Source organism: Taudactylus pleione, unplaced genomic scaffold (genome assembly GCF_031769625.1).
Source record: "Taudactylus pleione unplaced genomic scaffold, aTauple2 ptg000372l, whole genome shotgun sequence".
Lineage (NCBI taxonomy): Eukaryota > Metazoa > Chordata > Amphibia > Anura > Myobatrachidae > Taudactylus > Taudactylus pleione.
This window is the reverse complement of record NW_028284773.1, coordinates 16,092,543-16,113,975: the sequence shown is the minus strand read 5'-3', so window position 1 is coordinate 16,113,975 and position 21,433 is coordinate 16,092,543. Positions and strand designations below refer to the sequence as shown.

General features: G+C 42.1%; 1 protein-coding gene across 1 annotated transcript in view; it reads right to left on the bottom strand.

The window, feature by feature from the left end:
• LOC148508309 (putative cation-transporting ATPase 13A4) overlaps positions 1-21,433 on the bottom strand; it is a 149,478-nt gene that overhangs the window by 105,871 nt on the left and 22,174 nt on the right. The window contains exons 4-5 of the mRNA XM_088444764.1: positions 7,504-7,574; positions 6,438-6,518 (exon numbers count right to left, since the gene is read on the bottom strand). Of these exons, the coding sequence (XP_088300890.1) occupies positions 6,438-6,518; positions 7,504-7,574 (152 nt within the window). The remainder of the gene's footprint in view (positions 1-6,437; positions 6,519-7,503; positions 7,575-21,433) is intronic.

Here is a 21,433-nt window from a genome sequence, read left to right as displayed (position 1 = left end):
AATGTCATGGAGGCACGGAGCACCTGCAACACTGCAGACCTGCTCTCCGTGACTGTAAAGTAAGACGGGTGAGGAGGGGCTAGAGTGTGGGGGAAGGAGCAGGGTGATGCAGATGAAGGAGAGCAGTGTTCTGCTCATGCTCTATTGCTGTGGTGGTCAGCACAGCAAAATTTATCTGCCGCCCAGCACTGTGACTCAGCTGAAACTCACACTGCAGTGATGTTTCATATACAACCATCAGCACAGTGTGACTTATCGGCCGTGTTATAGTGCTTGGTGGCGTCAGACTGGAGGGCAGAGTAGATCCCTTCCCCAGTATATAAAGAAGGGAGCTGTTGCCGACAAGAACAGCAGCTGGTGAACAGTGAAAGAGTTGACTGCCTGCGTCCACTCTGTGTTTCAGCGGCCTCTTGTTTTTTACTGGGTGGCCATCTTTGTAGCCAGCAAGCGGGTATCTGAGTAAGCTCTTAAAACATTTGTTGTGTCCAAAAAGCAAGTGGGCAGTATTTGATCAGCTTTTAAAAAGGGTGATGGAGGAGAGGTTGGGAGGAAGATGGGACTAGAGGAGCAGGGTGACAGAGGAGAGGATGGGCCAGAGTGTAAGGGAAGGAGCAGGGTGATGGTGGAGAGGATAGAGCCGGGTGTGAGAATACACAGATGAAAGTATAAACATTGAAGAAGTGAACTTTCCAAAAAATATAAGTCCTGGGCGCATTCTCCGTAAAAAATAATGCAGGCTGCCTAAGCATGATCAGAACTGATGTTCACAGACTGCAGCTCAAACTGTATATAACATTAGTTATGGAAATCAGGCCTGAGGATCTCTAAAGTATAAAGGAATGGAGGAAATGTGCAAGCCAGAGACTTATCCAGGTGGGGTGGAAGGGGGAGTTGCCGCTCCCCCTACAGACAAAATGTGAGCAATATTTCTTTGCTGGATCTGGGAACAGAGAAATGGAGGAACTGAGAAAGGGTGGGCAGTTAGGCACGTGGGCGGGCGGACCATGGCTGTACAGAAGCACATTACTCTTCCTTGTCTTGTAGGGTCCATGCAACCAATTGCTGCAGTACACATCATCCCTGGTGGTCCTTTCCCCTCACAGACTATAGTGGGACCTGTTACACACATTTAGTGCTTTTGCTACAGTACACACAGGGTGGTCACAGGGCAACAGCATAGAGAAGATACTTTTATCAGCAATAGGTAAGTGGGGCTGGGTTGGGGGTAAGGGGGATAATTGATATAATTGAAATAAATTAATAAGTGTAAGGGGGTAAGTTATGAGATTTGTTATAAGGGTTAATTGGTTAATGATTTAAAAGTTAAGAAGAAGGCGGTTAACGCTTTTATTGGGGTTAACTAAGGAGAAGGGTTTTTTATTAGACTGAAAATAAATATTACTATTTATTATTTAACATTAATTAAAGTAATCAATGGTGTGGTTAGTAATTAATTATTAGGATGAAGGAGTTAATGATTGCAGGGCCTAATAATATTTAATGTGGGTGTTACGATGATGTTAAAAAAGTTTAAAAGTGAATGATTTAGGAGGAGGGATAAATTCAATGTTTTCCAACTACAGTGCTCAGGAACCCCTAACAGTGAATGTTTTGCAGATTTACTAGTTGGAGTAGAGGTGTATTCATTACTGGCTGACATATTTTTTAACAGATCCATAGGTGGTACTAATTATTTCACTTGTGATGCTGAGAAGATCTTTAAAACATGAGCTGCTAGGGGAAATTGAATTAGCACTAATTACCTGCTCCACTCTGGGAAATGATATTCAGTTAAATAGCATTTTCCCTGTGTGATAAACCAGGGGTTAACATGCTACCAACTGATTCTACATAAGGGCAAAGTAAGACATTGTATAAAATCAGTGGGTTTTATCCCCAGAGGGTGCCTGGTCTTCTAAGAATTTCTATGTAGTGTATGGCATTCTCAAAAATGCTCCCTGTATTGTGTGGCTGTCTCAAAAATATCTCTTTATTGTATGTAGATCACAAAAATGTGCTTTATATTGTATTGAAGTCACAAAAATTCTCTCTGTATTGTGTGGCGGTCACTGGGATGCTGTGTGTACTGTATCTCAGTCACTGTGAAGCTTTATTTACTGTATGGCAATAAATGGGTTCTGGCTGTATTCCTATTAATCTGTACAGTTTTTGAAATCTGCTACAGATTGATGGCAGATACTTTCTCATCGGGTTTATGATGAGATAGGGGTTGTAAGCTCGATGTGCATCGAAAACAATTCTAAATGACAGTCACTAAACCATTGTTGTGCCCATTGGATTTGAATTGACAGAAAAATGGTTACTTAGTAAATTTACCCCAAGGATTAAGTGAGTTCAAATGAAAGCATTCAAAGCAGGACTGAAAACAGGGGCATGTAGGTGTCACAATACTCCAGCAATGTGACTTGATTTACCAACCTAATTTAGGCCTAGAGGCTGCTTTGAACTTGTTACAGCTACAGTTGTTAAGATGGCGAAGGCATACAAAAGGGAGATATGTGCCACAGCATATGGCCCAAAAGACCAAAGCTTAGTAGCAAGCAATGAAGTACAGAACTTGTTCAAAATCTTATCAGAGTTTTACACAAACTGTTCTATAAAATCACTTCACACATTTATTATCTCATTCGTTTATCACTGTAGTCTAACTGGCCTTTCCCTCACTAAGCTGGCACTGCTTCAATCCATCCTGAATGCAGCTCCTAAACAAACATTCTTTGTAGATGGCTAATAGAAATATGCTACAATCCTATATCCCTTCCTCTGTAATCACAGTTTGTACTGTAGGTTATCATTCATAATTATATTCAATATCTGGATTCTTATGACGTACAGTACTGTACATTATCATATTTTATGATTCATTACATTTAAGATCCTAGCCATTAGTTTGTTGCTCTATTTATTTTTTTAATTCACTATACATTTGCCTCACCCCTTCTGTTACAAATATGCGTGTCCTCTAGAAAGACACAACCTTCCTAGTAGACCGCAAGTGATATTACAGTACTAATCAATATGTTAAACAACATAGTATGGAGAACCTAGTGGCATCTGTAAGTGCTTGTTGGGGGTGGGTGGGAGGAGCAGCTTTTTGGACACTTAAACAAGGTTAAGCCAAAGATAACCATATAACCAAAAAAAACTAGAAGATGGGTGTACCTGAATGGCACTAATTAGGAATGCCAGGAAGGGAGGTTAGCATAAATGAAAAAGCATATTTCTAAAAAAGCACACAATTCTAATTTATATTTATGCCAGATAAAACAGTCCGCTTAGTAGGTGAAACCATACACATGTATCAGGGACTATGCCCCTGATTCAGACCCGCTCGCGAGTGCATAGGGCTCGCAAGTGAGTCGATGGTGGGCCATTGCGCACGTGTGGCATGCGCATAGCGCATGCGCGAGCCCCGGAGCGAGTGAGAAATCACTTGCTCCGGGGCTCGCTACAAGACGGGGTGGCTGTCGATGTTGATCGACAGCTCGTCACGTTTTGTAGGCGGGGTGGGTTGGTGGCTGCACAAACGGAGGCGTTCCTGAAGGAATGTCTGCCATTTGTGGGCGGCCCTACTGAGATCACTAGTGATGTCAGTGGTGGACTCGGGCTTACGAGACGTGAGACCGTACCACAGGGTCTCCTCGCACCCACAGCTGTGCAAGCGGCCTGGAGGTCGGTTAAAAAAAAATATAGGGATGCCCTGATTTAGAGCGAGCGCACGCAAATAGCGTGCGCCTCTGAATCAGGGCCTATATGTGGATAACATTTCATACGTTTATTAAAATATAAATCAAACAGTCATAATAAACATGGCAATGAATCAGCATAATTAGCCAAAAAGAGACTGTTTACCCGAGAGTCGTAGTCAGTAATGGTGGTAGATGCAAAGACTGCAGGGGTTCTGGGTCCTCCTACAAGTATACAGCTGCCGCACATATAGAGCAAAGTCTAGATGGCTGTGTGTAGCAAAGGCTGGCCAAAGTAATCTATTGTCAACATGTTTCAAGAGTCAGTCTCTTCCTCATGTCCTGAGCTGACCATTTTGGGGCTTGTTAACGTTATGGCAGGGGGACCTTATGCTGTGTGTCTCTCTGCTATAGCTGGTTCAGCCCGGTGCTGGTTATGGGAATATAGGGGGAATCCCATGCTGTTTTCCCCCCTATTTACCAATACCAGCTTAGACTGAGAGCTCTAAAACATTGATGGTGCTTTGATATTCAATTATATTATATTCTACTCTACTGGGTGGTTTTGTCAAATTGAAAAAACCAGCAAAACTGCCACATAGCCGCTGGGATTTAGAGCCTGCCGCTTAGCAAATATAGTCAGAGCAAGGGTTTGGTGTAAATATAGTCTCTCTGAGATATGGTTAGTTTCTCATCTGTCATTCTGCAGGACGTAAAATCACTGCTACACCAGGTCATTGATGTAATTCTTTTCTCCAAGTGCAATGGGCCTGGCTCAGAGATGTCCTACCCTCCAACATGACTCGTTCCATTAGGTACAAAACACTCTCCTCCTGGACTTCCCACCTAATGTATGATTGCAGACACCTGTGTGGAACTAGGTAATTGATGGGATAGGTGTATCAGCACAGGTGTCTCCAACCGTAAATTAAGAGGAAAGTCCAGGAGCAGAGCAGTTTGTACCTAATGGAACGGGTCATGTTGGAGGGTCTGGAATGTACGCTAATGCCACCACAGCTGCGAATTTGTGCGCAGCTACTGTGCAAAAATATGCAAATGTGGCAGAAGCCGAGGAATGTATGGGGACTCCCACCTGCGGCTTTGCAAATCCAAACACCTATGTATAATGATGCAGCATCAGTTGCAGATCCTTGGATATTCAGCCTCCTGAGTAACCCTATGGTCGTGCAGAATGGTCGCGTTTAGTTAGACGCCGGAGCCATGTTTACTGCATACAGGATCACAGACATGGGATGTGATACGCCTGCTCTCTTTGCCACCACTCCCTGTTTCCTCCCCCCAAATACTCCCTGACTGTCAACCACACTGTGAGTAAATCGTCGCTGCAAGTAATGCACCTTGAAGCATGCACCAGGCCCAATATCCTCCCTATTAGCTCATTTAAATATTTTATCATTAAAAAAAAAAAAAAGAATCTTGCTGATCTTCTGCGTAGCATAATGTTGTTATCACACAGGTGTATGAGGTTTACCTGTTCTTTTCTGAAAGCTTTATTTTTTCAAGTTTGCCCTACATATCCATACTCACTTTGTGCAGTAGGTGCCTGGTTCACAAGATCACTTTTATGCCATGATTCAGCACTTGTAGGACAAATGCACTGCACATCTGATTTCTAACTGACCCTTCCCTGTCTTCTGTCTTTCAGCCATATACTTGTCTATCCTTGGATCATATCCTAAGGCCTGCAGATTCTGAATTAATTCATTGGGAAACAAACTATCTAATGCTTTGCTTAAACCTAGATAAACAATACTCGCTAATCCTCCTTTTAGGTTAGTCATGCTGTAACAAAAGTATTATGTTTCTTGATGTAATCTCTCAATATTAAATCCATGGTGCCTTACGTCTTGGAAGTCATTTGACTTTAAATGGTTAATAACTCTTATAAAAAGGATTTATTTTATTTAGACCACTAAAGTGAATGGAGTTGGACCCAGAGTAAATAAAAAATAAATCACATCTTTAACTCTATAATAAAATATATTGAAATTCTACTTCCATTTATCCTGCCTTTTATTGGCAAATAGTGTGTAGTTCAGTTGCTTACTAGTTCCTCTCACCTTTTGAATATGAGATTTCTCCTAATATACACTACTTGAGTTTAAAAATATAGCTGAGCTCTGAGAGACACCACTAGTGTTTTACATTGTTGCAGCTCTTTGCATAACAGCCAAATGGCTTTTATTACATCTAATATCAGCGCATGCGTGGCTAGTATTAGAGTCTGTGGGCTGAATTCAATTCAGCGCGATTCTGAAAAGCACCAGGAGGGAGCTCCTGGAGCTATTCAATTCAGCACACTGTTAAGTTGGAGAATGGCGGTTCTCGTGACTTAACCTGGGTGTTTAGTCGCGAAAACCGGCATTCTCCGACTAAAGTGCTGGCCGCAAGGCTGTTAGCACCGTGCTAAGCCAGCAAACAACCGTGCGGCCGGCACTATTGTCGGATTTCTCCTCGCATCCCCAGGGGGTGCGAGAAGAAATCCTTTAGCACGACCAAACATCTTGCTGAATTGAATAGCTGTGGGAGCTCCCTCTCGGGGGTATTCATCACCACTTTGAATTGAATTCTCTCCTGTGTAAACATGAGCTCCCTCTCTATTAGTAGAAAATTAGTTATTGTAACTATTATTTTTAGTTTGACAAAACCTGAACAGTGATCTTACAGTATATCATTGCAAGCGCACTCAATATCAAAATAAAGCAATACCTTAATTTTTGTTCCTCCTTAGTCAGACCTGAACCAAACCTCATGTGTAGCTGGGAACATGAATAAGCATCCTCCAGTATCCTGAAATGAGTTCAACATGAGCAATCACTTGTGGGACTAGGCCACACTATATAGCTTATCAGCATGTTTAGGTCTGAGACAAACTTATATACAGTAACACAACTATGGATTCATACATATTGATGTTATAATCCACGCTAGTATAAAGTGTGTGAACATTTGAACACATGGGCCTCATTTATCAACGAGTATTATCACTCACAATGAGTGATAAAACACATTGCATATTATAATGATGCTCCAGCAAATCATCTCCCAAGTGTCATCTGTTTGAAAATTGTCAGTTGGGAGCTGATTGGCTGGAGCACCATTTATCATACACAGCAAGTTTTATCACTCGTTGTGAGTGATAAAACTCGTTGATAAATGACAACTAGTATCCACAAGGAATGCACAACACTCTAAATCCCAGCACCTAGAATTTAACAGGTGAAGGTTTCTAATTCTAATAAAAAAATCAATAGCAAACACAGTATTTTAAATAACATGAGTGTCACACAGAAACCACATTGATTGTTTCTTCACTCAGTATTAGGGTTCACTAGCGCAGTCTTTCTTAAAAATATTTCTAGTCATTGATAAATGAGGCCCTTTTTTCCAATCTCACCATACCCACTCATGGGAGTACTTGCGAGAGAGTGTGAGGCAACACAGTTTTGGATGTTGTCTTCTCTATCTCCTAATGACCTTCCCCAATGCAAGTACAAGTTTCCAACATGCTCTGGACAATTTGCTTAAGTGTGATTTGGTGTTAGTTTTGATTTTTGGTTTAGTATGTTATCAGTAATATAGACAAAAACAGGAAATGGAGCACAATGACATCAAGATGAATAAATACTGCATCTTCATCTTTTTACTATACTAGTGTTTGTGATGTTTAGAATACAATACTTCGCAAAGCAGAGGAAAGCTGAGAACAAGAAGTGAAAGCAGTCAGTATTGTTCTTCCTATAATTCATCATTGTTCGAATGAGCCTCAACATACCCAGCCTTCTGGAAGCGTTTCTCTGAGTGTAACCAGACATACTTGATTTTCTGCACCCGAATACTTTTGACCTGTAATTCAAAGGAGCACAATATGAGAGACAAAACACAAACATAGTCATCATTTTTCTAATGTGCTATTATACAGTGATAAAAAGAAGCCCTGGTTAATAATCACTCTGAAATATCCTACAACAGGTTACACAACACATGGTGCCATAACTGTTTATGTATGACTGTATTGCACCTGTAACAATAATACCCCTTTTACACCAAACAAATAACCCGGGTTATTGCCAGGTCGATCCGGGTTGAGGCTCTGTGTGAACGGCTCCCAAAAAAATAACCCGGGTCGATTTACCGGGCAATCTTACTCGGGTTGAGAGCAGGGTTGAAAACGGGTTGTTCCCGGGTCATGAGGCAGTGTAAACGGGTGCTACCCTGCTTATTTGACCCGGCTAGCTCCGAAAGATGCTGATTGGAGCTTCTGGGGCACTGGCAGATGATGTAATTTGTCAGTGCCCTGCATAGAGAGACTCACATGAAGCCATCGCTTGCCTGCCTATCCTCCTGCACCACAGCAGCCTGACCAGCAGCCACTAATGCAGGCAGGCACACAGCCTGCCATAGCCAGAACTGCAGCCTGACCAGCAGCCACAAACGCAGGCTGATACACAGCCTGCCACAGCCAGAACAGCAACCTGCACCACAGCAGCCTGACCAGCAGCCACAAATGCAGGCTGATACACAGCCTGCCACAGCCAGAACTGCAACCTGCACCACAGCCTGACCAGCAGCCACAAATGCAGGCTGATACACAGCCTGCCACAGCCAGAACAGCAACCTGCACCACAGCCTGACCAGCAGCCACAAATGCAGGCTGATACACAGCCTGCCACAGCCAGAACAGCAACCTGCACCACAGCAGCCTGACCAGCAGCCACAAATGCAGGCTGATACACAGCCTGCCACAGCCAGAACAGCAACCTGCACCACAGCCTGACCAGCAGCCACAAATGCAGGCTGATACACAGCCTGCCACAGCCAGAACAGCAAACTGTAGCAATGCTGGAAACAGTCCCCACCCCTCTCTTTTGTTGCTTTTTGTGACCATCTTTGTCAGACCTTAAAACAGACCATTTTTAATGACTTCTATAGAGAAAAGCAGGGATTACCAGGGTTTAGTGTAAACGGGGCAAACCCGGGAATAACCCGGGTCGATTTGCAGTGTAAACGGGTCTGAAGCCGAGTTCGACCCGGGATTGACTAGTGTTCAAATTCCAGGGTTGGACCCGGGATTTTGGTGTAAAAGGGGTATAAGATAACATATGAAGTATTTACTGATTTCCCTTTATAGCAGATTGGTCACCTCCTTTGTCTTAGTACTCTTTCAGAGAGGCGAGTAGCTTGTCCAGCGAAACCAGTTATGGACACAATAACAGAGTACTTAAATTTTGTTTGTTTTTATTTTTGCAGGAACAATTAAACATGCTTCTGCAGAATTGTATTTCCACAGATGATACCTTGGTGAACGGGTTATTTTTACTGTAAGCGATCAGAGGGCCTAATTCAGACCTGCTCACGAGCCTAATTCAGACCTGCTCACGAGCGCAGGACGCTCGCAAGCGGGTCGATGGTGCCCTAATGCGCAAGCACACAACGGAGGGATCTCCTTCGTGCGCATGCGCGAGGCCCGCATAGCGACAGCCAAGCTGTCGCCCCGGGTCTCGCACCAAAGGGGGCGTGCTGTCGATGGTGACTGACAGCACGCCCCCTTTGGTGGGCGTGCCGGGGCGTGGCTGCCAGACGGAGGCGTTCCCATGGGAACGCCTACCGTCTGGGTCCGGCCCCACTGACATCAGTAGTGATGTCAGTGGGAGTGATTTTGGCTCTTCAATTTAATTAATTAATTAATTAATTTAATCTTCAATTGTTCAATTAGGGGGACATTGGCCCTCATTCAGACCCACTCGCGAGCGGCTGTCCGCTCGCAAGTGGGTCGATGGTCTGCACTGCGCATGCGCACGACGGAGGTGCGCTCGGAGTGTCTCATCAAAAGGGGCGTGCTGTCGATGTTGACTGACAGCACACCCCCTTTGGTGGACGTGCCAGGGGCGTGCCTGCCAGACGGAGGCGTTCCCAAGGGAACGCCTACTGTCTGAAGCCGGCCCCACTGACATCAGTAGTGATGTCAGTGGGAGTGATTTTGGCTCTGATAGAGCCAAAATCACTCCTGGCCTTGCGGTTGAAAACCTCAACCGCAGGCTGTTGCTCGCAGTGGCGATGGTCGCGATGGTCAAGACCATCGCGACCATCATCCTGCACGCTCGTATATGCTGTGGGTGGTGACCCACAGCTATACGAGCGTCCAGGAGGACGCTCCATATTAATGGAGGTGGGCCCTGATTCAGAGCGAGCGCTCTGGTCAGAGTGTCCGGCTCTCAATCAGGGCCATAATCTTCACTTGATCCCAAATCTCATATACTAACACAGATTCTACTACAAATTTACAATTAAAGTAATTTTACTCCTTCAAAGTATAAATCACCGCCATGGCCGCAATTCAATTTAGCATCGATTTGAATTGAATCGCGGCCAATGAGTTTTACAGTTATCTTGCTTGTCAGTGACCTTGGCCGGGTCCTCCTCAGTCACAGATCACCCCAGCCGCAGCCGGACGCCAGGAACTCAGGTAAGGCAGGGAGCCGCGTTGGTCTCCAGCGCCGGCGGGTCTCTGGCACTGCGGGTGGCCGGGCCACCGCGCACTCCCACTGGACCACCAGACCAAATATTAACGGGGCTCTATTGTTATTGGCTGTCTGTCTGCTGCATGATGATGACATCAGCGCATCCGGAGAGGAAACAGCAGTCAGCAAAGTGAGGAGAGGGGACTGAAAAAAATGGCTTATGTCTGAAAGGGGTCTACCAGGGAATTTCCCAGGTAGAAGCTGTAGTGTGAAAGGAGGGTCTCTACCAAATACCCGGGAATTTACACAGGAGAAATTTCCGGGTCTGAGCAGAAAATTTCCCTGGCGCGGGCGCTTCTAGACGGCAGTTTGCTTAACGACAGTGCAGTGGTGTAACTAGAAGGGGTCAGCCAGGGCTACGCTCGTACTACCCGGAGGCAGTGTGTTTGTTTTAGCAGCCAATGAGAGTCAGACAGGCTCTCATTGGCTGCTGCACCCACGGCCGAAGCCGGGCTGGAGCTCACTCATGAGCTCCGCCTTCCAGCTCTTGCAGTGGGTGATTGGAGAGATGTCATGACATCTCTCCCGTAGTGCCGAGCAGGAGGACAGAGGAGCGGACGGAGGCGGGAGCATGAGCAGGGATTCTGGTAAGTGTTGTTTTTGTTTTTTTGTGTGTCTTTGTTTTTTTTATATGTAATGGGCACTGCATAGGGGGGATCACTACTGGGGGCACTGCATAGGGGAGACCACTACTGTGGGCAATGAATAAGGGGCACTACTGGGGGTACTGAATAAGGGCACTACTTGGGGCTTGGGTCACTGCATAAGGGGCACTGCTACTGAGGACATTGCATAAACGGCACTACTACAGTGGGCATTGCAAAAGGGGCACTAATACCGAGGGCATTAAGGTGCATATGGAATGGAAAGGAGTGATGAGAAATGGTGGTGTGACATGTTGACACGCCCCATTTTTCATGCCCACTTTTCTGCACACACACATACTTGGGGAGAGGGGCTCTGTTTTTAACTTGCCCTGGGCTCCAAATACCCTAGTTACGCCACTGCAACAATGCATTGCATTACAAGAGGATCTGTTAATCCTGTCCATCTAATGTCCAATATAAGAAGAATCTTCCAGTTTGGGGTATAGGTACAAGGTGGTGGGAAAATGTCTTAGTGAGTAGCAGGGTTGTTTGCACCTATTAGGCAATGCCCTGTGCAGGTGCAGTGTAATATAAAATGGAAAAAGTTTGGCTGACCCTGGCGCTCTCTATGTAAACTGTGTCTGGGTGCTTGATTGATTGCACAACTTTTCTTTTTTGGGCAGCTGCAATCTTTCCAAATAAACTAGTATACAAAGCAAGGGCTGCGCAATCCTATAATTATGACCCAACAAAGGCTCACTATATGTTCAATATATATTTATTGCAACATTAATATAAAAGACTGCTTCTTAAACAGATTGTGTAACAGCATCTGCTGTAAGATACTTATTAAAAAAATTGAACATATGACATAATATAAAACACATGTATTAGCTCACACATATATAAATCGTGTGTAACAGGTAAGTTAATGAGCAATGTTTTGCAACAAAGTTAAAAACTGTAATCTCCAATGTGTGGAAATAAGAGATAGACAAAGTACAAGGTTTCCAAGTTTAAGCTCTAATGCTAGTTACCGTCATCAGTGGATGTATTAGCATCAAAAGTTTGATGGTTGGAGTCCTGGTGGTCCCAGAACAGTTGCGATTAACAGCCCAACCTCCTCCTCGCCACCATAGCTGTAAATGTCAGGATGAAAGAACTGGATGGTCAGCTGCAATTCCTGCTCCTGCCAGCACAGAGGATGTTCCAGTCTTTAGCCACTGCCCTCCTAGGGTGAATCTCTCTCTCCTGCACATCAGATTGTCTCTGCCGACTCTCTCTGGTTAACACTACTCCCAGTGATGCTGCTTCCCCCCTGCACTCCAACTGCCAGACTGCTCTCCCTCTCTATGTTCTCAACCGCCCCAACTGTCACACGTTTCCAACTGTCACTTCCCTACCACCTGGCACTGCTCATGTGACCTGCTCCTGATCTCTCCAGCAGCTGCAGAGGTTGCAGGAAATTGCGGCCTGCCTGTGTAATGACATCCACATGCAGTGGGTACAATACAATATATATATATATATATATACAGTATATATATATATATTTATCTATTTTTTTGTTGCTGTTTTTGATTTTTGTCAGTGAAACATTTGACATGATTTCATTTTATATTTTGGAGGCAACTCGTGATCACCAGCATTACAGACATTTCCTCTCACCCCATTGAGAAGCGCAATGTTGGTCCATCATAATTATGATATTCCGAGTGATGCGTGCAGTCGCACATCAAGACCACATATTGCTCGGAATTGAATTGCCCCTAAATGGATATGCACGGAGCCATGAATACATTTGTGATAAGAAGTAAGATGTTGTTGTAATATTGAAATGTAATTTTAAACATCAGGCACAAAAACTTATGCCTACAAAACCATCTGGTTATTCTGCATCACATGCTTATACTTATGTACACGTGATTTCTTAGGGTTTTTTTTAAGTAAATTTGCAAAACTGTCAAAAAAACTTTTTACACATTGTCATTATGGGGTATTGTGTGTAGAATTTTGAGGACAAAATTAATTTTGAAATAAGTCTGTAACATAACAAAATGTGGAAAAAATGAAGCACTGTGAATACTTTCTGGATGCGCTGTGTGTGTTTATATATATATATATATATATATATATATATATATGAAAATTCAGCACCAATTATGAAGCCACAACAGGATATATAGAAAAATGGTGCCAGTTGGATACTATCACACGAAAATGTATTATCAAGTGAATTTGATGGAGAGCGCCTGAAAGTGCTAAGTGCCTTGTATGAATAAGTAATTGGATAGTGGAGGATATATTTCAAACACTCTTAAGGCACGCATCCACTAGAAGACTGGTAAAAGACTGCACAATTACGACATTAATCGTCTAGTGGATGTGTGCCATTACACTGTGAAACATAGTGTATATGTGCAAAAATCAGTGCAAGTTTCATTAAAATACAGTATATATTTGAAAATTAGAGATGTGATAATAATTATAATAATAATAATAATGTAAAGTGTTTTAGAGCATTTAAAGTGTCATTGGTGCATAAGAGAATACATATGTAAAAACCACAACGATGTGTAATGGAGCATGCACACTGGGCGATCAGGAAAGATAGTACGATTACGACATCATAATCGTACCGTCGTTCCTGATCACCTGTAGTGTCTGCACTGAACGATCACAGAATGCAATAAATAAGTTAAAAATAAGTGCAATAAATAAGTAAAAAATATGAAAAAATGTTGGGAAAATTTCAAAGCAGCAAAGAAGAAAAATATAGTGAGCTTATCTCAGTTCTGAGAAGGTCCAGGAAGGCTGCTTTGAAATTCTCCCCCCAAAAAGTTTTCATTTTTTATATATATATATATATATATATATATATATATACACAGTATACAGTACAGTGGGGTCCCGTGATGTGGGCTGCAGGCTTAAATGCATTGTTCAATCCATGAACCAAATCCCCATTATTTATTTACTTATTTATACATCATTGTGAGTGTTTAAACATGGTGAGTGCTGGGTTTTCTGATTTTATTTATTTAAGCAATGTGGTCACAGGCCACTTGCACCCCAGTCCTGGGAATGGCGAGTGCAGGTCTGCACCCCAAATCTAGGAGTGGCGAGTGCAGTGGATTTCTGACTTTGTTTATGCGGTTAATTTTTATTAACCTTTTGTGATCATAGCTTTCCCATGCACCCCATGTGCAAACTCGTTTATATTAACCTGTGTCAGCTGTTTTTTTGGTAGTGTGATAGAAGCTATGTCAGGTGACTGCCTTACCTTTAAAAGCCATTAGCTGGCAGGTGAGCTTTAAACCAGGTAACATTTTTTCAGTCTAAACTATGTGATAGCAGCTACCAGGTTTCCATCAGTGTGATGGATAGTGTAGGACCTGCAGAAAGTGGGGTCCCGTGATGTGGGCTGCGGGCTTAAATGCATTGATCAATCCATGAACCAAATCCCCATTATTTATTTACTTATTTATACATCATTGTGAGTGTTTAAACATGGTGAGTGCTGGGTTTTCTGATTATATATATATATATATATATATGTATATATATATGTATATATATGTTTAAGTTATTGATTGCATTCTGTGTTGTCCATGCTCATGTTTTCTATGCAAACCTTCATTGCACAGTTATTGTTGTCATTTTGAAATAAATTGTATACCCCCTTTTTTTGAGCAACATTAACACATTGTTTTGGTTTTTACATATGTATTTTCTCATTGTGCACCAATGACACTTTAAATGCACTAAAACACTTTACATTGTTATTATAATTATTATCATAACTTTAAATTTCAAATATATATTTTAATGAAACTTGCACTGATTTTTGCACATATACACTATATTTTGGATTCACTTAATTATATACAGTCAGGTCCATAAATATTGGGACATTGACAGAATTTTCATATTTTGTCCTCTATTCACCACCACAAAGGCTTTGAAATGAAACAAACAAGATGTGATTTAACTGCAGACTTTCAGCTTTAATTTGAGGGTAATTACATCCAAATCAGGTGAACGGTGTAGGAATTACAACGGTTTCTATATGTGCCTCCCACTTTTTAAGGGGCCAAAAGTAATGGGACAAACTAAACAATCCTAAATCTAACTTTCACTTTTTAATACTTTGTTGCAAATCCTTTGCAGGCAATTACAGCCTGAAGTCTGGAATGCATAGACATCACCAGACGCTGGGTTTCATCCCTGGTGATGCTCTGCCAGGCCTCTACTGCAAATGTCTTCAGTTACTGCTTGTTCTTGGGGCATTTTCCCTTCAGTTTTGTCTTCATCAAGTGAAATGCATGCTCAATCGGATTCAGGTCAGGGGATTGACTTGGCCATTGCATAACATTCCACTTTTTAGCCTTAAAAAACTCTTTGGTTGCTTTTGCAGTATGCTTCGGGTCATTGTCCATCTGCACTGTGAAGCGCTGTCCAATGAGTTCTGAAGCATTTGACTGAATATGAACATATAATATTGCCTGAAACACTTCAGAATTCATTCTGCTGCTTTTGTCAGCAGTCACATCATCAATAAATACAAGGGAACCAGTTCAATTGGCAGCCATACATGCGCACGCCATGACACTACCACCACCATGCTTCACTGATGAGGTGGTATGTTTTGGATCATGAGCAGTTCCTTTCCTTCTCTTCTCTTCCAATCACTCTGGTACAAGTTGATCTTTGTCTCATCTGTCAATAGGATGTTGTTCCAGAACTGTAATGGCTTTTTTAGATGTTGTTTGGCAAACTCTAATCTGGTCTTCCTGTTTTTGTGGCTCAATGGTTTGCATCTTGTAGTGAAACCTCTATATCCACTCTTGTGAAGTTTTCTCTTGATTGTTGACTTTGACACATATACATCTACCTCCTGGAGAGTGTTCTTGATTTGGCCAACTGTTTTGAAGGGGTTTTTCTTCACCAGGGAAATAATTCTTCTGTCATCCACCACAGTTGTTTTCCGTGGTCTTCCGGGTCTTTTGGTGTTGCTGAGCTCTCCGGTGCATTCTTTCTTTTTAAGAATGTTCCAAACAGTTGATTTGGCCACACCTAATGTTTCTGCTATCTCTCTGATGGGTTTGTTTTGATTTTTCAGCCTAATGATGGCTTGCTTCACTGATAGTGACAACTCTTTGGATCTCATATTGACAGTCGACAGCAACTGATTCCAAATGCAAACGTCACACCTAGAATCAACTCCAGACCTTTTACTTGCTTAATTGATAATGAAATAACGAGGGAATAGCCCACACCTGTCCATGAAATAGCTTTTGAGTTTATAGTCCCATTACTTTTGGCCCCTTAAAAAGTGGGAGGCACATATTGAAACTGTTGTAATTCCTACACTGTTCACCCGATATGGATGTAATTACCCTCAAATTAAATCTGAAAGTCTGCAGTTAAAGCATATCTTGTTTGTTTCATTTCAAAACCATTGTGGTGGTGAATAGAGGCCAAAATCTGAAAATTCTGTCAATGTCCCAATATTTATGGACCTGACTGTGTATATATATATATATATATATATATATGTATAAGCTGCAGTACCCGGCGTTGCCCGGGTTGAAATCTTCCAGTCATTAAGTTTTATTATGTGATGTCGTCCAAATCCATCCAGTGGAAGGCTCAGTACAGGCTCCCTGTGTCAAAGTTCTTCCCGGTGCATGCCGCCATGAGGTCCGACAGGGGCCTCAACCCCCTAGTTTGTCTTCTGGGATTCAGTTTTACCTCTCTGTGAAGTTTTTCTCCACATTATGTGATGTCATCCAAATGCAACCAGTGGAAGGCCCAGAACATGCTCCCCGGGTAAAAGTTCTACCCAGCGTACACCAATGGGAGGTCCAACCAGGACATTAACCCCCCTAAAACCTGGCTAGGATCCAATTGGACCACCGTGCGTTGGTTTCATCCCAGTTGCAGTCAAAATAGAATAAATACATGCCAATATACAGTCAGGTCCATAAATATTGGGACATTGACAGAATTTTCATATTTTATCCTCTATTCACCACCACAATGGCTTTGAAATGAAACAAACAAGATGTGATTTAACTGCAGACTTTCAGATTTAATTTGAGGGTAATTACATCCAAATCAGGTGAACGGTGTAGGAATTACAACGGTTTCTATATGTGCCTCCCACTTTTTAAGGGGCCAAAAGTAATGGGTCAAACTAAACAATCCTAAATCTAACTTTCACTTTTTAATACTTTGTTGCAAATCCTTTGCAGGCAATTACAGCCTGAAGTCTGGAACGCATAGACATCACCAGACGCTGGGTTTCATCCCTGGTGATGCTCTGCCAGGCCTCTACTGCAAATGTCTTCAGTTCCTGCTTGTTCTTGGGGCATTTTCCCTTCAGTTTTGTCTTCATCAAGTGAAATGCATGCTCAATCTGATTCAGGTCAGGGGATTGACTTGGCCTTTGCATAACATTCCACTTTTTAGCCTTAAAAAACTCTTTGGTTGCTTTTGCAGTATGCTTCGGGTCATTGTCCATCTGCACTGTGAAGCGCCGTCCAATGAGTTCTGAAGCATTTGACTGAATATATAAGCATATAATATTGCCCGAAAACACTTCAGAATTCATTCTGCTGCTTTTGTCAGCAGTCACATCATCAATAAATACAAGGGAACCAGTTCCATTGGCAGCCATACATGCCCACGCCATGACACTACCACCACCATGCTTCACTGATGAGGTGGTATGTTTTGGATCATGAGCAGTTCCTTTCCTTCTCTTCTCTTCCCATCACTCTGGTACAAATTGATCTTTGTCTCATTTGTCCATAGGATGTTGTTCCAGAACTGTAATGGCTTTTTTAGATGTTGTTTGGCAAACTCTAATCTGGTCTTCCTGTTTTTGTGGCTCACCAATGGTTTGCATCTTGTGGTGAACCCTCTATATCCACTCTTGTGAAGTTTTCTCTTGATTGTTGACTTTGACACATATACTTCTACCTCCTGGAGAGTGTTCTTGATTTGGCCAACTGTTGTGAAGGTGTTTTTCTTCACCAGGGAAATAATTCTTCTGTCATCCACCACAGTTGTTTTCCGTGGTCTTCCGGGTCTTTTGGTGTTGCTGAGCTCTCTGGTGCGTTCTTTCTTTTTAAGAATGTTCTAAACAGTTGATTTGGCCACACCTAATGTTTTTGTTATCTCTCTGATGGGTTTGTTTTGATTTTTCAGCCTAATGATGGCTTGCTTCACTGATAGTGACAGCTCTTTGGATCTCATATTGAGAGTTGACAGCAACTGATTCCAAATGCAAATGTCACACCTAGAATCAACTCGACCTTTTACCTGCTTAATTGATAATCAAATAACGAGGGAATAGCCCACACCTGTCCATGAAATAGCTTTTGAGTTGATAGTCCCATTACTTTTGGCCCCTTAAAAAGTGGGAGGCACATGTTGAAACCGTTGTAATTCCTACACCGTTCACCCGATTTGGATGTAATTACCCTCAAAATAAATCTGAAAGTCTGCAGTTAAAGCACATCTTGTTTGTTTCATTTCAAAACCATTGTAGTGGTGAATAGAGTCCAAAATCAGAAAATTCTGTCAATGTCCCAATATTTATGGACCTGACTGTATGCAACATTTTGGTCCTAACCAGACCTTTCTCAAGCATTGTAGTATATAATAACTTCAATAAAGTGCTCAGAGCAGTCCAAATTATATTCCCCTACTAAACTGTCCAAAGCACGTGCTTGATTTGGCATGCATTCCAGCTAGTGGAATTAAAAAGCTGGAAGTGATTTCACCTCCTCTGAGGCGCCTTATACTGTAGTATAACAAATGGAGTGAATTTATCCAACAGCGTTGCAGTAGCAGTGTATTATCCGCTCACTATATCCAACCATTAGCGCCACTAAGCCCCGCTCCCTATGGTTTTTTTTAGGCCACACGGGAGGAGCCGAGGGTGGAATCTTGTTAAAAGGCGTAGACCATACTTGTGGCGTGGGGTTTACAAGGCAAAGAGGCCGTAGGAGACGGATGTGAATTTGACTTTCAAGCTGTTTGACCATCCAGGCTTGAGCTTTGTACCTACTTTGACCTTCATGTGGACTACTTTAAATTTGGCCGTAAGCTCTGCCTGAGGGAATATTTTGCTGAATCTAATGCAAATCATAGTATGCAAAAGCTGTGTTTAGAAAACCAGCACAATTTGATCCACAGTCCAACAATACTAACTGAAAAACTTTTTTACCTATGACTGAGATGGATGTTCAGTCTAAGACTAAACCCAGTTCTTATGATAACCTCAATAGTGAACAATGAGTGGCCTTGAAATCAATAAGGGATAATCAGGGATAATCAGAATGTCCTACTCAATTGGAGTGACTATGACAGATAGGTTAACTGTTAGCTTTTTACAACCTATTGTATCGGAAATTCCTAGCTACCTGAGAGATACAGGGGATTTCTTGGAGAAGATACAGAGTAATCAAATATTTGATGATGAGATTTTGTTGGCCACTTTAGACATGAATTTGCTGTACACAATTATTCCCTATGAAGCAGAGATCGCAGCCACCCCTGAGGTTTTGAGTAGTTCTGAATATATTGGTCCGTCAATTGAATTCTTATTTGAACTTTTTGAAATTGTACTCAAAGAGAATCACTTCCTCTATGGTGGAAGATTTTATAAACAGTGATCCGGTATGGTCATGGGATCTAATCGTGCGCCGTCATACGCGTACCAATATATGCACGTGTATGAGGGTACGTATATCACGCCAGTATTTGGTGATGAGACAATGTAATTGATTTATTGATGTTGTCTTTATAATCTGGAATGACACTGAGTATAAGTTTTGGGATATGGTTAAACCCCTGAATGAACTACTCAGTCCCGTTAGATTCTCTGCTAAAATCAGAAGCTCATTTAATGATTTTTTAGATGTGAGTATACAAAAAGGACTCAAGATTATACACCACTTTATTTCGGAAGGAAACAGACTGGAATACACTTCTATTCGCTACAAGCCATTACCCACCCAAACTGAAGGAGAGCCTGTTAATCTCCCAGTTTATACGTATTTTGTGGATCAATACTGACTCTGAGGTCGCTGAGAGTCATATATTGGAGATTAAAGATTGTTTTAAACAACGAGGATATGCAAATAAAGTCATTGATAGGTGCCTTGTTAAGGCCAGACAAAATGCTACTATGGCCCCTTCCAACAAAGATGCAGCCTTGAGTAAGAGGCTGATATTTACCAGCTGCTATGACAGAAGATCCCATGATGTTCATAAGGCACTGAAATACAATTGCCCAACAATTGCTACTGACTTGGTGCTGAAGAAGGATATGCAACATTTGCCTATTATGGCATAACGACAGGTCCTAATCTAAAGCAGTTATTAATTTTAGGGTGCTTTAAGTGTACGAACTGCATGACTTGTAGATCAATAATAGTAGGTGTCTTGTTTCCTCATCCACATAGTGGTGTTGCAATAGCAATCAGACACCATCTACACTGTATAATGGATTTTGTAATCTAAATAATCATATGCCCATGTGGATTTGCCTATGTTGGTCTTAGTACTCGAAAATTCAGAGACCGTATGGCGAACCACAGAAGTTCTATCTGGTTAGCCCTGGAAACAGGCCATCAGACATACCTGTGGCTATATACACACACACACATCTGTATAACACACATGAAATATATATATATATATATATTCCTGCTTGCTGTATTACAGTATTACATTACAGAGATAAACTGAATTTGCTTTATATTTACTGTTTGTCATTTCACTACCTGTTTTTTAGACTGTGATTTACAGTATGTTTTCTATGTAAAATTTAGCACACAGAACAGAACAGTATTATTATTTAGCTATTTATCATACAGAGAACAGTCACTGAATTTAACAGTGGATTTATTATGCCAGATTTACAATGCTGGGTGTCCGCCAATTTAAGGAGGTTTCCATGTAGTCTGGATTAACTAAGCAATTACATTCCAGCTCACTGAAAGTTCCATCTGAAAGTTTTGCAAGGACACTTACACTGGTGGATTTCTCATGAGCTAAAGCAGTTCCAACACTAATTAAAATATTTTGTATAATTTAAACAATGATAAACATTGAAAGAATTAGCACACACCTTTTATAGTTATTGCTGAATTGACATCAGCAATGGAATCCTACTAGGTGACTCAGATATGCTCTCTAAGGGGGCTAATCATTAACACATAAAACTCGATGCAGGTAATTAGGTTTAGAACTCGCATTTATCATTCCTCCTCCCCATAAGTATCTATTCTGAAAAGCTGTCATTTTTGCGATGACAGCTTTTCGGAAAATAGTTACTTTTCCCTACCTAGTCCTACCTTACCACAGCTGGAATCAGTGCTGCACATGTGCTGTTACATCCGTAAAAGCAGCGCATGCGCAGCACTGCCTACAGCGGTAGTAATTGTGTGGTTCCCCCACCCTACCGCTCACCTCCCCCCTGTTCCCCACTTACCTGGCCGCTACAGTCGCCCCCATCTTCGTCTGCTGTGCTGACACTATGTTCTCCTGGCAGAGCACAGTAAAGTTTAGAAAAAAAACC